At 39.0% G+C, this 16065-nt stretch overlaps 1 protein-coding gene across 1 annotated transcript in view; it reads left to right on the top strand.

Annotated features, from left to right (window-relative positions):
- The window catches only part of LOC136753061 (sodium/hydrogen exchanger 9), a 122203-nt gene that overhangs the window by 59469 nt on the left and 46669 nt on the right, over window positions 1–16065 (top strand). The window contains exons 11-12 of the mRNA XM_066708872.1: window positions 3551–3662; window positions 6101–6254. Of these exons, the coding sequence (XP_066564969.1) occupies window positions 3551–3662; window positions 6101–6254 (266 nt within the window). The remainder of the gene's footprint in view (window positions 1–3550; window positions 3663–6100; window positions 6255–16065) is intronic.

The following is a 16065-nucleotide window of genomic DNA, read 5'->3' as shown; positions in this document are numbered from 1 at the left end:
CATTTATGAAAATAATTACAAGGACACTTTTCAAGAAACTGTGGGGGAGGGGGCTCATGTTGCATGTCACGTGTCACGTGATATGTACATATTGTATATTGTTGTTCAGCTTGGCTACTCTGTTGACTAGCCAGCTATGTATTCTGTTGTTTTTTTCATTGGGTCCTATTGGATCAGGGGTCCACTGCCATGATATTGCACAGAGGCCGCACAAGTTGCTTGATTCCCTGCGCCAGATGTTGTGCAAGTAGATTATGGCCTTGCTCCTAGCTGCACTATTAGAGCAGCCGGCCTTGCTATTGTGAGTGGAGGAGGTAAGAGTTGACCTCTGTAGGCCCGCCTTGTATATGCTGATTCTAGAAAGTTCACGGTAAGAGCGTGACTACGGTCCTCGCTCCTGGGAGGCTCAGGTGCGACCCTACAGGGCCCCTGAGGTTACTGTCTGGAATTGTGTTGCCGAGGCCTCTAACGGTACACCTTGGGGCAGGCTCCCTTATCAGCTTGCTACCTCCTCCTTTGCGATGGTTTTGTTATACAGTAACCCCTCCCCCTTGGGCAGTGTTTCTGACTTGAAAGATAACGATAGGTTGCGAATGCAAACCCGGTTATCTGAGAAAGAAAGCACTGCTCAAGGGTTGCAAGGTTGCGTGGGAGTCCTAGCTCCTGGCAAAAGAGGACAAACCTGTGCTGACGTCACGTTTTATGGAAGAGGATGTGGGAAGGGACCTGTTCTTAGTGACGTGTGTTGTGGCCAATGGCGGCTTTGATAGAGTGACGTTTCGATCAGGTTCCAATGGCAGTGCACATAAACCCCTCCCCCTTGGGCAGTGCTTCCTTTCTCAGATAACCAGGGTTGCATTCGCAATTTAACGAAACTGATGAATGAAAATTATGTCTTTGGACATTATTATTATTATTACTAATTGTTATTGTTGCAGCCTTTCTTTCGATATGTTTCCTGTGAGATTTGTACTAGATGTGACAATAAAAAATAAAAAAAACGCTGATACTATTAAGTCATGCGAGGGTGTTGTAACTTCTTTTGTTTATGCATGATAAATTGTGGAGGTTGGCGATTAATAATTTAGCCATATTTAAAATCAACAGCAACAGGATAACATCAATCAATCCTTAATCAATTTAAATGTATTATAGCACCCTATATACCAAGAAGCGCCTCAGAGCGATGCACAATTTCTGTTTTCTGTCAATTAACGTTTCTGTGTTGAAGTACCCAGTGTCATATTGTTTAAATATTGCTTGGCTGTTTCTACATGTCACATTTTCATCACCATTTATGAAAATAATTACAAGGACACTTTTCAAGAAACTGTGGGGGAGGGGGCTCATGTTGCATGACAGTTTAAACTGATGTACATGGCAGCCATATCAGTCATTTCAAGCCCTATTAAGCTTTTGTTGAATAGGAATTACACCACATGATATTTCAGATTTTATTCATATTTTTACTATGTACTTTAGCTTGTGTCCTCAAAAATGAGTAGGCCTACATCTCAGCAATATTTAACTTTATTTTTATATTTTTTATAGTATGCAGTATTATAGTTATTGTGTATGGCCCTCCCATGATAAATAAATAAGTCTATTAAGGCGGAAATCTGCATTTTGGTACATTTTGTTTACGTTTGAAGCTCTACTATTTACATTAGTTAGTCCTTGTTGCAGCCTTTTATTAATTAAATTCATGATGATGCAGCCTGACTATAAGCTATTGTTTCCACTATGTTCCTATATAATCTGTAGCCAACTATGAATTACAACTGAATATTAGTGCTACGCTGCTTTTCTCCAGCCCCATTGATACAATTTTATTATTATTATTATTATTATTATTATTATTATTATTATTATTATTATTATTATTATTATTAATAATAATAATAATGTATTAATTCATTAATTTGATCAAATGTAGGGGTTACTGCTGTTCTATCTTATTATACCATTTCTATTTTATACTAGGCTTCAGATAAAGATGGGATGTTGATCAATGATGACAATTCAGTCTATGTAACTGTGCAATGTAAAACTGTAGTTAGAGAGAGAGATATATGGGATTTAAAAACATAAAAAGGTGTATGTGATTATAAGACTTGTAACTGACCTGACAAAATCCAACTAAATTGAGAAGGAAATTATTTTTTATTTTTAAACCAACTTTAAAATAAAGTGCTCCAAAGAAATATAGAAATGCTTTAAAAAGCATGAATATGAAATATGTTTGGTTTGGGTGCCCTGTCTGCTAGTTATGTCTATGAAAGTTCTAATGTCACCATTAAAGCACTTGAAGCAGTGGAAAGTGGCCAGTCTTAGATGCTTGGCACAGAAATATCTTGGTATTTCTCAGTTTTAATCTCATTACATTATCTCATTAATCAAAAACCGGCTTCTCATTAACGCAGTTTGATAAACATCGTGCAGGACAAAAAGTGCTGTTCCACAAGACTGAGTGTCTTCCAGATTCAGCTACCTCTTTACTTTCTATATTCTATATCTTTCTTATCTTCACTAATTTATTATTATTATTGTACTTGCTTGATTAAACTACTTGCATTACACAGTCACTGTGACTAGATAGGTTTATTAAAAAGACAGAAGGCTTTTTTTAGTATTTAATTAGTACGATTCAGTTGAGTGCTCTACATTTTGAATAAAAAAAACGATTTTTCGAATGGAGTGTATTGCTCATTAAATCCACAGTGTCTCTTCAGTGGTAACAGCAGTTACAGTAGCTGTGGCACAGAAACCCTTTATCTAACTTGTTTTATTAACATCTCTTCTGTAGGTTGCATTGCGGGATGTCAGAAGGCAACAGGACTTGATTGCTCTGTACCCTTAACCCATAGTCATAAAAAACATGTAATGTTAAATATCGGTGGTATTTTGTGTAAATTGTATGATTCTTAATTAATTGGTTGATTGATTTCTTACTATGTATGCAAGTAAAAACGAAGGGTCCTCATCAATTTGTCCCACAACAATTGGTCCCCGACAATGCCCCCGCAGACATTTGTCACCGTGAAAATTCCTCTGACAATTCATACCTTCTCCACATAGGCATTTGTAACCATGAGTGCATTAACTTATTGTAGAGCCATAGAACATGTGTGTGTGTGTGTATATATATATATTTATATATATATATATTACATTTATTTCTTTTTCTTAATTTATACATTTATGTGAGACTAACTCCAATAGTTCAGACAAATACAACCAATTAGGATGGTTGGCTGCAGCAGTAGGCTACTTAAATCATGTTTCACATTAAAGCTTGTATCTCTGATGGCATAGTGGATAAGGAATACCACTCCAAGCTGGGTGTTGTAGGTTTGATGTTAAGTAAGAGAAGTTGTGTAAAAGCCTTGTTTTGTCTTGTTTTGTCTTGTTACCATAGCATACTATGGTATTTGTTAGTGTGCACCAAATACAGGGTTTTAATTTGTCATCATTGGTGCATATTTATTAAATGCAATAAGAACAACAACAGCAATTCTTGTACATTTTCCTTAAGTTTTGATCCCAACAGCTTTCTATTTTTGTGGCAAGGGCCTGCAACATATATCCACTCTCTTTCCTGCTGAACCTAGGAAGGGCAAACAAGATCACTTGGAACATCCAACACATGATGATGTTTTCAGGTAAACTGTAGTAATACTCCATTTACAGCAGGGCACTTTGACAAGGTGATGCATGCAAATATCTGATGTATACAGAAGATAACTTTTTCATGTACCATTTGGTAATTTGTAGCCCTAAAACTGAATACATTGATCTGTTGTTTTAACCTCCAAAGTGTGCCATTTCAGCGTTTCCTTCAAGATACAAGCTTATTTTATTATGCTGCATTCGTATCTTTTAACCACTGTACATTCTACTTTTTCACAGTGTAGTTTTTTACAATTCTCTTGTCATTTTTAAGGCATTGTGTGGGTGAATGTGAATCAATTTGGCTTTCATCATTAAAGTAAAATAATTCTAAACAGCTCTGAGGTATAGAAATATTTCATCCTAAATATAGCGAAGTAAGCAATGAATACCTCAAAATAGCATTAACTGCCAAATGATCCAGGGGATTTTTTGGTATTCAAAATTGTTTTCGGCTCTTTTCAGCTGATTAGCAACATGTCATTCAAGACATTGGCACCTTACCAATGATTCCAGATGGCAGTATGGACATTTTTCTTATCTATTGCCAAATTCTCTCTAGAAGAAGTGCAAGAATAAGCATAGGTGTTTTCTACTGCTACTACAAGGTGCTGCTCTTTAGTCTCACCTTTCCTTTTGTCTAACATTTTCTTTAATTTCTGTACAAGTTTAAAAATAGAACAATACTTTATCTTCTTGTCTCTTGTCTTGGTTTAATCCTTCAGTTCATAATCTGCATTGTGAAATGCGGATCTTGTTCTTTCTCGGTTTCTTTATTATTTTTCTGGCTTCTTCTCGTTTCCGACCACTTTTTGTAGTGCATCTCTAATGCATCTCCTACAGTTTTCAGTCATGATGACACTTTAAACACATTTTGTACTATATTTGAAAATGTATGCTGTTGTTTTTGGTGCTGATTGGTGGTCCAGATTCTCTTGAGGCCCCCAAGGACTCCTACATTATTGACAGCTAACTACTGAAAGGTTACTTTTAGCACCATACTTTCAATTGAACACTAATACTAAACCATTGACTCTCTTTCTGAATGTCATTATATATGACCTTTGACCTTCTCAGAGCTGAATACTGTATGTTGATTACATTAGAAATACTTTTAAGGGCAAAATTACAGTAGAACATAGATAGGAAAGTGTGTATGAAGTTTCCAAAATGCTATCTGTTTTCCGATTGGAGCTAAGGATCATGGGCTATTGCAAAAAAATAAGTTTGACATGACGGCTTATAATACCTTACAGGTGGCAGATAAAATGTTGGTCACTATAAAACATGTATAGGAAACTGTATATGCTCTATCAATGCATGACCTTCAGTGTGATTTCTGACCTCTCCTTCAAGGTGAAATGTAAGTTTTTTTCATTTAAAGCTTACAGAAAATACCATCACAGTCATCATATATCATGTGATAATGGGCCAAATTTGTTATTGTGAACAAATCATTATTGAACTTCAAATTATTTTTTTGCCTTATAACTGCTTTCAGATTGAAGATAGAGGCCCATTTACTATTGAACATGTTTAGAAAACTATAAGTGTTCTATTTGAAAATGTCCTTGATTTTGACCTATGACCTCTCTTTAAGAGGTCAAATGCAAGATTTTACCACTTTTAGCTCTATAACACCTCACAGAGAGGAGACAGACTCACGGTCTATATAGAACACATATAGGAAACCATATATAGGCTTTCAAAATACGACCCTGTATTTGACCTTTGACTTTTCCTTCCAGGTCAAATTCACTACGATAATTAAAAAACTATTTTTTTTCCTAGAAGCAAGTATCAAAGCTGCTAGCTGAATTCAGATTTTAGTCTTGACCTTTGACCTCCCCTTCAAGGTCAATCAATGCTATTTTTTTATATTGCCCTAAAGAGTGTAGATAGGCTAATGATTGTTATGGAACTCACATAGGAACTCATTTGTGGTCTGTTCAATAATGTCCTCCACTGTGACCTTTGACCTTTCCTTCAGGTCAAAGTGAGAACTGACTCATAACTTCTTACATAGGGACACATATAGGAACCCATGTATGAGCTATCTGGAAATGCCCTTTCTAATGACCTTTGGCCTTCCTGAAAGTTGAAATGCAAAAGCCTCTCATAAATCCTTCCAGAGAAAAGCTATCAAGCTGCTTGCAAGCTACACTTCTTTAAAGGGTGTTTAACATGCTGAACTGCTTATATTCATCACATTCTCTTTTAAATGGTCTTAAATGGCCATTTTACATTGCAGATGAAGATTCTAGAAATGTATAAATCTGGTTTACAATTATTTCTTTTTGGAACAGTACAAATGATGAAAACAGAACCATTAAAAACTATAGCAATGAGATCTGATTGTACCTTCATAAAGAAGACAGAAAAACTAAGATCAGCCTGGTTAATGTTGTACGATTCTGCTGACTTCACACAGGTTTTCGTGGTGCTGTGGCTTTTGCTCTGGCCATCCGGAACACATCCAGTGAAGCCAAACAAATGATGCTTAGCACAACACTGCTCATCGTGTTCTTTACAGTCTGGGTCCTGGGTGGGTGCACTTCTCCAATGCTGAAATGGCTGAATATCAGGTTAGTATCTTCAAGCTTTAGACATGAGATACCTCTGCTTTTATTTGGTTTCTGGTAGATAATCAATCCTATTTATGCTTTTACAGAAAGTTCAAAGTGTTACGTGTGAAACAAAGTTGGGTATTAATCACTGTATTGTATACGCTGGAATAACTACTTTGTGCATCTAAACATTACTTCAAGGATAAAGCTTTCCTTTAGCTTTTCTTTCCTCTGGTCTATCTCATGACACAGATACAAAGCAGATATTTTGTCAAAATTAAGATAATTAATGAATTTATGCCAGTGCTGTTATTTCCTTTTGATATCAAAGGGCAAGACATAAATAATTTGTTATTAGGTCAAAGTTAAAAGTTAAATCTTGTTTTCACCCTTTTTCAACATGAAAGTAGTTCAGTTAGGGGATGATTGCCGTGCAGCTTTTGTTTTTCGATTTACTGCATGGAGGGTGTATTTATCCAACCAAGTGCATATTTCCCCTGTGGGAATTCTCCTGATAAAACATATCTTTCTTTTAAAGAAAAGGCTGGCAGATTTTCCATTACTGGCCTGTAGTATTTCAATAACATCATCAATATCTGCCTGGATTTCTCTCATATGTCCAGTGACTCACAAACAACAGCATTAGAAATCTGCAGACATAGAGTTTTCCGTGCAAAATAGCTTTGGGCTATGTTTGTGTGATTTGATTAAACCTGAAATGGGGAGCTCTTTCAAAACTCATTACCATTGATGAGTTTTGAGGCTTCTACTGATTTGATAGATTGCATATTTTAGTTAGCATCCATGCTGTGCAATTCTTAATTATCATCAGACCCTAGAAATGGTCTGGCAAAATATATGTGATCCTGTGAAAAAATTAAGACTCTTATACAGCATATGCATATCCATCCATCCATCCATCCATCAGCCTTTATCAATCCACTGCAGGATGAGGTCTCACCATAGGGGATCATTAACCACAACTCACCATGCTGGCCAGACGGGTCGGTGAGTACCACACACACACACAACTGCAGGGCATTACTGTGCACTACAGAGTAGCCAATCAACCTAAGCACCCTGTTGTTGGGATGTGGGAGGAAACTAGAGCACCTGTAAAAATGCACACAGACACAGGGAGAACAGGCAAACCCAAGTCCCAGGAGCTGTGATGCAGCAGAGTTAACCATTTGGCCACCATGCCACCCATACAGATATATATACAGTGGCTTTCAAAAGTATTCACCCCCCTTGGACTTTTCCACATTTCATTGTTTTAAAACATTGAATCAGAATGGATTTAATCAGTAGTTTTTGCCACAGATCAACACAGAACATTTCCATAATGTCAAAGTGAAAAATATAATCTGCAGATTGTTCTAAATTAATTACAAATACAAAACAGAAAATAATTGAATGCATAAGTAATCACCCCCTTCAGTCAATATTTGGTAGAGGCACCTTTGGCAGCAATTATAGCCATGAGTTTATGTGGATAAGTCTCTGCAAGCTTTGCACATCTGGACTCAGCAATCTTACCCATTCTTCTGCTCAAGCTCCATCAAGTTGGATGGGGACCTTTGATGAACAGCAATTTACAACTCTTTCCACATATTCTCAATTGGATTGAAATCTGGGCTTTGACTGGGCCACTCCAGAACATTGTTCTCATATCCTACCCCTGATTGGTGCTTTTGAAGAACCTTATTCCGGATTTGTATTGAATGTTCCTTCGTCTTCACAATGTAGTTTTTGTTAGGAATTGTATTAACCAACTCTGGGACCTCCCAGAGGCAGTTGTATTGAACCTGAAATCATGTGACACAGCTTAATTACACAGAGGTGGACTCCAATTCAACTAATTACGTGACTTCTAAAGACAACTGTTTTCACCACAGCTCAATCAGGTGTGTCATAGCAAAGGGGGTGATTACTTATGCATTCAATTCTGTTTTGTATTTTAATTAATTTAGAATAATTCACAGATTATATTTTTCACTTTGACATTATGGACATTTTCTGTGTTGATCAGTGGCAAAAACTCCTGATTAAATCCATTCTGATTTAATGTTTTAACACAGTGAAATGTGGAAAAGTCCAAGGGGAATTAATATTTTGAGAGCCACTGTATATATATCACATATATTTATATATTGATGATGTTATTGACATATTGACACTGATCAGCCATAACATTATGACCACTGACAGGTGAAGTGAATAACACTGAAAATCTTGTTATCATGGCACCTGTCAGTGGGTGGGATAAAAAGTGAACATTTTGTCCTCAAAGTTGATGTGTTAGAAGCAGGAAAAATGGGCAAGCGTAAGGATCTGAGCGACTTTGACAAGGGCCAAATTGTGATGGCTAGACGACTGGGTCAGAGCATCTCCAAAACTGCAGCTCTTGTGGGGTGTTCCTGGTCTGCAGTGGTCAGTGCCTATCAAAAGTGGTCCAAGGAAGGAAAAGCGGTGAACTGGCGACAGGGTCATGGGCGGCCAAGGCTCATTGATGCACGTGGGGAGCGAAGGCTGGTCCGTGTGGTCCAATCCAACAGTCCAACTGCATCACAGTTTGTTGCATATGGGGCTGCGTTGCCGCAACCAGTCAGGGTGCCCATGCTGACTTCTGTCCACTGTATTTGATCCCCTGCTGATTTTGTACGTTTGCCCACTGACAAAGAAATGATCAGTCTATAATTTTAATGGTAGGTGTATTTTAACAGTGAGAGACAGAATAACAACAACTTTTTTCCCTCACTGTATATACACTCACCTAAAGAATTATTAGGAACACCATACTAATACTTTGTTTGACCCCCTTTCGCCTTCAGAACTGCCTTAATTCTACGTGGCATTGATTCAACAAGGTGCTGAAAGCATTCTTTAGAAATGTTGGCCCATATTGATAGGATAGCATCTTGCAGTTGATGGAGATTTGTGGGATGCACATCCAGGGCACGAAGCTCCCGTTCCACCACATCCCAAAGAGGCTCTATTGGGTTGAGATCTGGTGACTATGGGGGCCAGTTTAGTACAGTGAACTCATTGTCATGTTCAAGAAACCAATTTGAAATGATTCAACCTTTGTGACATGGTGCATTATCCTGCTGGAAGTAGCCATCAGAGGATGGGTACATGGTGGTCATAAAGGGATGGACATGGTCAGAAACAATGCTCAGGTAGGCCGTGGCATTTAAACGATGCCCAATTGGCACTAAGGGGCCTAAAGTGTGCCAAGAAAACATCCCCCACACCATTACACCACCACCACCAGCCTGCACAGTGGTAACAAGGCATGATGGATCCATGTTCTCATTCTGTTTATGCCAAATTCTGACTCTACCATCTGAATGTCTCAACAGAAATCGAGACTCATCAGACCAGGCAACATTTTTCCAGTCTTCAACTGTCCAATTTTGGTGAGCTTGTGCAAATTGTAGCCTCTTTTTCCTATTTGTAGTGGAGATGAGTGGTACCCGGTGAGGTCTTCTGCTGTTGTAGCCCATCCGCCTCAAGGTTGTACGTGTTGTGGCTTCACAAATGCTTTGCTGCATACCTCGGTTGTAACGAGTGGTTATTTCAGTCAAAGTTGCTCTTCTATCAGCTTGAATCAGTCGGCCCATTCTCCTCTGACCTCTAGCATCAACAAGGCATTTTCGCCCACAGGACTGCCGCATACTGGATGTTTTTCCCTTTTCACACCATTCTTTGTAAACCCTAGAAATGGTTGTGTGTGAAAATCCCAGTAACTGAGCAGATTGTGAAATACTCAGACCGGCCCGTCTGGCACCAACAACCATGCCACGCTCAAAATTGCTTAAATCACCTTTCTTTCTCATTCAGACATTCAGTTTGGAGTTCAGGAGATTGTCTTGACCAGGACCACACCCCTAAATGCATTGAAGCAACTGCCATGTGATTGGTTGGTTAGATAATTGCATTAATGAGAAATTGAACAGGTGTTCCTAATAATCCTTTAGGTGAGTGTATATATACAGTACTGTGCAAAAGTTTTAGGCAGGTGTGCAAAAATGCTGTAAAGTAAGTGCTTTCAAAAATAGACATGTTAATAGATTATATTTATCAATTAACTAAAGTGAGTGAACAGAAGAAAAATCTACATCAAATCAATATTTGGTGTGACCACCCTTTGCCTTCAAAACAGCATCAATTCCTCTAGGTACACTTGCACACAGTTTTTGAAGGAACACGGCAGGTAGGTTGGCCCAAACGTCTTGGAGAACTAACCACAGTTCTTCTGTGGATTTAGGCAGCCTCAGTTGCTTCTCTCTTTTCATGTCATCCCAGACAGACTGGATGATGTTGAGATCAGGGCTCTGTGGGGGCCATGCTATCACTTCCAGGACTCCTTGTTCTTTTTTACGCTGAAGATTGTTCTTAATGACTTTCGCTGTATGTTTGGGGTCGTTGTCATGCTGCAGAATAAATTTGGGGCCAATCAGATGCCACCCTGATGGTATTGCATGATGGAAAAGTATCTGCCTGTACTTCTCAGCATTGAGGAGACCATTAATTCTGACCACATCCCCAACTCCATTTGCAGAAATGCAGCCCCAAATTTGCAAGGAACCTCCACCATGCTTCACTGTTGCCTGCAGACACTCAATCGTGTACCACTCTCTCGCCCAAACTGCCCAAATATTTCAAATTTTGACTCATCTGTCCAGAGCACCTGCTGCCATTTTTTGCACCCCAGTTCCTGTGTTTTCGTGCATAGTTCAGTCACTTGGCCTTGTTGCCACGTCAGAGGTATGGCTTTTTGGCCGCAAGTCTTCCATGAAGGCCACTTCTGACCAGACCTCTCCAGACAGTAGATGGGTGTACCAGGGTCCCACTATTTTCTGCCAATTCTGAGCTGATGGCACTGTTGGACATCTTCCGATTGCGAAGGAAAGTAAACATGATGTGTCTTTCATCTGCTGCAGTTTCCTTGGCCAACCACTCTGTCTACGGTCCTCAACGTTGCCCGTTTCTTTGTGCTTCTTCAAAAGAGCTTGGACAGCACATCTGGAAACCCCTGTCTGCCTTGAAATTTTCTGCCTGGGAGAGACCTTGCTGATGCAGTATAACTACCTTGTGTCTTGTTGCTGTGCTCAGTCTTGCCATGGTGTATGACTTTTGACAGTAAAGTGTCTTCAGCAACCTCACCTTGTTAGTGGAGTTTGGCTGTTCCTCACCCAGTTTTATTCCTCCTACAAAGCTGTTTCTGCTTTAGATAATGACTGTGTTTCAACCTACATATTGAATTGATGATCATTAGCACCTGTTTGGTATAATTGTTTAATCATACACCTGACTATATGCCTACAAAATCCCTGACTTTGTGCAAGTGTACCTAGAAGAATTGATGCTGTTTTGAAGGCAAAGGGTAGTCACGCCAAATATGGATTTGATGTAGATTTTTTCTCTGTTCACTCACTTTGCATTTAGTTAATTGATAAATATAATCTATTAACATGTCTATTTTAGAAAGCATTCTTACTTTACAGCATTTTTTCACACCTGCCTAAAACTTTTGCACAGTACTGTATATACGTATATACACACATACAATTCCCACAGAGAGCACACACCCACAGACAATCTCTCTGGCAACAGCTGTTGCCAAAGAAACACAAGGACGGATGACTGCTGTGATTTAAAAAAAAAAACAGTAAATACATATATAGGTGTATTAGGTCATTAAGGCCTTCAAAGTCAGTTCCACAGAAAACAACATAGATGCTCTGGAAATTATAAAACGGTGATCCGTTCTGAACAAATATTTCTAACCAGATGTGCATTTATGCGTATTTGTAAATGACAATGCAGTAGATTGTTTCCTACGGTTATCAATACTTTGCATTAATAATGTTGTCATAAATGTATGCTTTATGCTCCCCATATTTCAGTGGGGCAAAACTCCACCCATTGAGGACAGGGATCTGTAACTTACGATCCACATAAAATAATCAGTGTACAAAACAAAGTGTTTAGAAAACATATGTAAATCCTTGAATGAACAATGAATAGTGTTTTGAAATAAAGACTAAAACTCAAAACAAGCAAATAAATTTTCTTTTGGTATTTCATACAGAATTCACATATATTATTTGTTGCTTAACAAGGTTAAGATGAGGTGGCTTGTGAACATACTTACATCATTATAATTCAGAATATAGACATTATAAAAGAGAAAATATAACTTGATAGCAGTTGTTGGAGGTTAATATCCTCTGGCTAGTCAATCACATTTCTGTAAACCATTCCATGTCATTATACACTCACCTAAAAGGATTATTAGGAACACCTGTTCAATTTCTCATTAATGCAATTATCTAACCAACCAATCACATGGCAGTTGCTTCAATGCATTTAGGGGTGTGGTCCTGGTCAAGACAATCTCCTGAACTCCAAACTGAATGTCTGAATGGGAAAGAAAGGTGATTTAAGCAATTTTGAGCGTGGCATGGTTGTTGGTGCCAGACGGGCCGGTCTGAGTATTTCACAATCTGCTCAGTTACTGGGATTTTCACGCACAACCATTTCTAGGGTTTACAAAGAATGGTGTGAAAAGGGAAAAACATCCAGTATGCGGCAGTCCTGTGGGCGAAAATGCCTTGTTGATGCTAGAGGTCAGAGGAGAATGGGCCGACTGATTCAAACTGATAGAAGAGCAACTTTGACTGAAATAACCACTCGTTACAACCGAGGTATGCAGCAAAGCATTTGTGAAGCCACAACACGTACAACCTTGAGGCGGATGGGCTACAACAGCAGAAGACCCCACCGGGTACCACTCATCTCCACTACAAATAGGAAAAAGAGGCTACAATTTGCACAAGCTCACCAAAATTGGACAGTTGAAGACTGGAAAAATGTTGCCTGGTCTGATGAGTCTCGATTTCTGTTGAGACATTCAGATGGTAGAGTCAGAATTTGGCGTAAACAGAATGAGAACATGGATCCATCATGCGTTGTTACCACTGTGCAGGCTGGTGGTGGTGGTGTAATGATGTGGGGGATGTTTTCTTGGCACACTTTTGGCCCCTTAGTGCCAATTGGGCATCGTTTAAATGCCACGGCCTACCTGAGCATTGTTTCTGACCATGTCCATCCCTTTATGACCACCATGTACCCATCCTCTGATGGCTACTTCCAGCAGGATAATGCACCATGTCACAAAGGTCGAATCATTTCAAATTGGTTTCTTGAACATGACAATGAGTTCACTGTACTAAACTGGCCCCCACAGTCACCAGATCTCAACCCAATAGAGCATCTTTGGGATGTGGTGGAACGGGAGCTTCGTGCCCTGGATGTGCATCCCACAAATCTCCATCAACTGCAAGATTCTATCCTATCAATATGGGCCAACATTTCTAAAGAATGCTTTCAGCACCTTGTTGAATCAATGCCACGTAGAATTAAGGCAGTTCTGAGGCGAAAGGGGGTCAAACACAGTATTAGTATGGTGTTCCTAATAATCCTTTAGGTGAGTGTATATATATATATATATATATATTCATAATTAAATAAATAAACCATTACCAAATCTCAGTATCATTTATAAAATAGTTTCTTTCTTCTTTGGAAATAATCCATTATTGAAATTCTGATTAAAATGCTTCAACAGCGACACGTGCAGGGAGACGGGAAAGGGCAGGCTGTGTGAAGTGGTGGTGGGGGGCAGAGGAGGATGGGCTCCTGCTGTCCTCCTTAGGGCAGGATCTTTTATATCTATTTAATGTACTTCATTTTTTTTCATGTTAATCTGTTTTTGGCCAAAACACATAAAATGATGCTCCAAAGGAGGACGTTCTCCCTAACCAAATCAACAACCAGAATATAATATTGCTATCGCATTTGTCCTATGACAATTTCCAAATTTCATCTTCAATTCTCTACCACTGTATTGTATGTGAGTGTGATGAACTGGTGGTAAAGCGATAGATAGCGATAGATACAGTACCATATTAGAAAATAATAATATGGTTTTTGTTTTTCCTTTTTAAATCAGAGGGTGTTGTGTAAAATTCCCACTGTAACATACTGTTTGCTGCGTCACCCCTTAATGGACTGACAGGCTTCTAGTGACACATTACGCCCACACAAGGTTCTGGCCCCTTTTTTATTTTCATCCTTTGTGTTGTAATATGATAATATTATATTTTTTCCTTATGGAAGATGGGGATAAACTTCAGGTGCATTACCTTAAGTTAGTTCATTTGAACATAACATAACTTGAACATAAGAAAATAGAGATAAGTAGCCAACTAGTGTAAAATAACATGATGCAGTGGGTTGGTTTTCCTCCTGTCCTCCCCAATTTTTGGAGTCACCAGCTACCACTGATATATGTATATGTATATGTATATGTATATGTATATGTATATGTATATGTATATGTATATGTATATATACAGTGCCTTACAAAAGTATTCAGACCCCTGACCAATTCTCTCATATTACGGAATTACAAATGGTAAATTGAAATTTCGTTCTGTTTGATCTTTTATCTTTTATGTTGGGAAACATAAGTACAGTGCCTTGCGAAAGTATTCACCCCCCTTGGCATTTTTCCTATTTTGTTGCCTTTCAACCTGGAATTAAAGTAGATTTTTTGGGGGGTTTGTATCATTTGATTTACACAACATGCCTAACACTTTGAAGATGCAACATCTTTTTTATTGTGAAACAAACAAGAAATAATACAAGAAATAACAGACAAATTGAGCGTGCATAACTATTCACCCCCCCCAAAGTCAATACTTTGTAGAGCCACCTTTTGCAGCAATTACAGCTGCAAGTCTCTTGGGGTACGTCTCTATATGCTTGGCACATCTAGCCACTGGGATTTTTGACCATTCTTCAAGGCAAAACTGCTGCAACTCCTTCAAGTCAGATGGGTTCCACTGGTGTACAGCAATCTTTAAGTCATACCACAGATTCTCAATTGGATTGAGGTCTTGGAATGGCCTAGTCAAAGCCCAGACATTTAAATGTTTCCCCTTAAACCACTCGAGTGTTGCTTTAGCAGTATGCTTAGGGTCATTGTCCTGCTGGAAGGTGAACCTCCGTCCCAGTCTCAAATCTCTGGAAGACTGAAACAGGTTTACCCTCAAGAATTTCCCTGTATTTAGCGCCATCCATCATTCCTTCAATTCTGACCAGTTTCCCAGTCCCTGCCAATGAAAACCATCCCCAGAGCATGATGCTGCCACCACCATACTTCACTGTGGTGATGGGGTTATCGGGGTGATGAGAGGTGTTGGGTTTGCGCCAGACATAGCGTTTTCCTTGATGGCCAAAATGCTAAATTTTAGTCTCATCTGACCAGAGTACCTTCTTCCATATGTATGGGGAGTCTCCCACATGCCTTTTGGCGAACAGCACATGTTTGCTTATTTTTTTTTCTTCAAGCAATGGCTTTTTTCTGGCCACTCTTCTGTAAAGCCCTGCTCTGTGTAGTGTATGACTTAAAGTGCTCCTATGGACAGATACTCCAATCTCTGTTGTGGAGTTTGCAGCTCCTTCAGGGTTATCTTTGGTTTCTTTGTTGCCTCTCTGATTAATGCCCTCCTTGCCTGGTCCGTGAGTTTTGGTGGGCGGCCCTTTCTTGGCAGGTTTGTTGTGGTACCATATTCTTTCCATTTTTTAATAATGGATTTAATGGTGCTCCATGGGATGTTCAAAGTTTTGGATATTTTTTTATAACCCAACCCTGATCTGTACTTGTCCACAACTTTGTCCCTGACTTGTTTGGAGAGCTCCTTGGTCTTCATGGTGCCACTTGCTTGGTGGTGCTCCTTGCTCAGTGGTGTTG

The sequence above is a fragment of the Amia ocellicauda genome, chromosome 7 (genome assembly GCF_036373705.1).
Source record: "Amia ocellicauda isolate fAmiCal2 chromosome 7, fAmiCal2.hap1, whole genome shotgun sequence".
NCBI classification, from domain to species: domain Eukaryota; kingdom Metazoa; phylum Chordata; class Actinopteri; order Amiiformes; family Amiidae; genus Amia; species Amia ocellicauda.
Note: the sequence above shows the minus strand (reverse complement) of the source record. Positions and strands in the feature narration are given on the sequence as shown.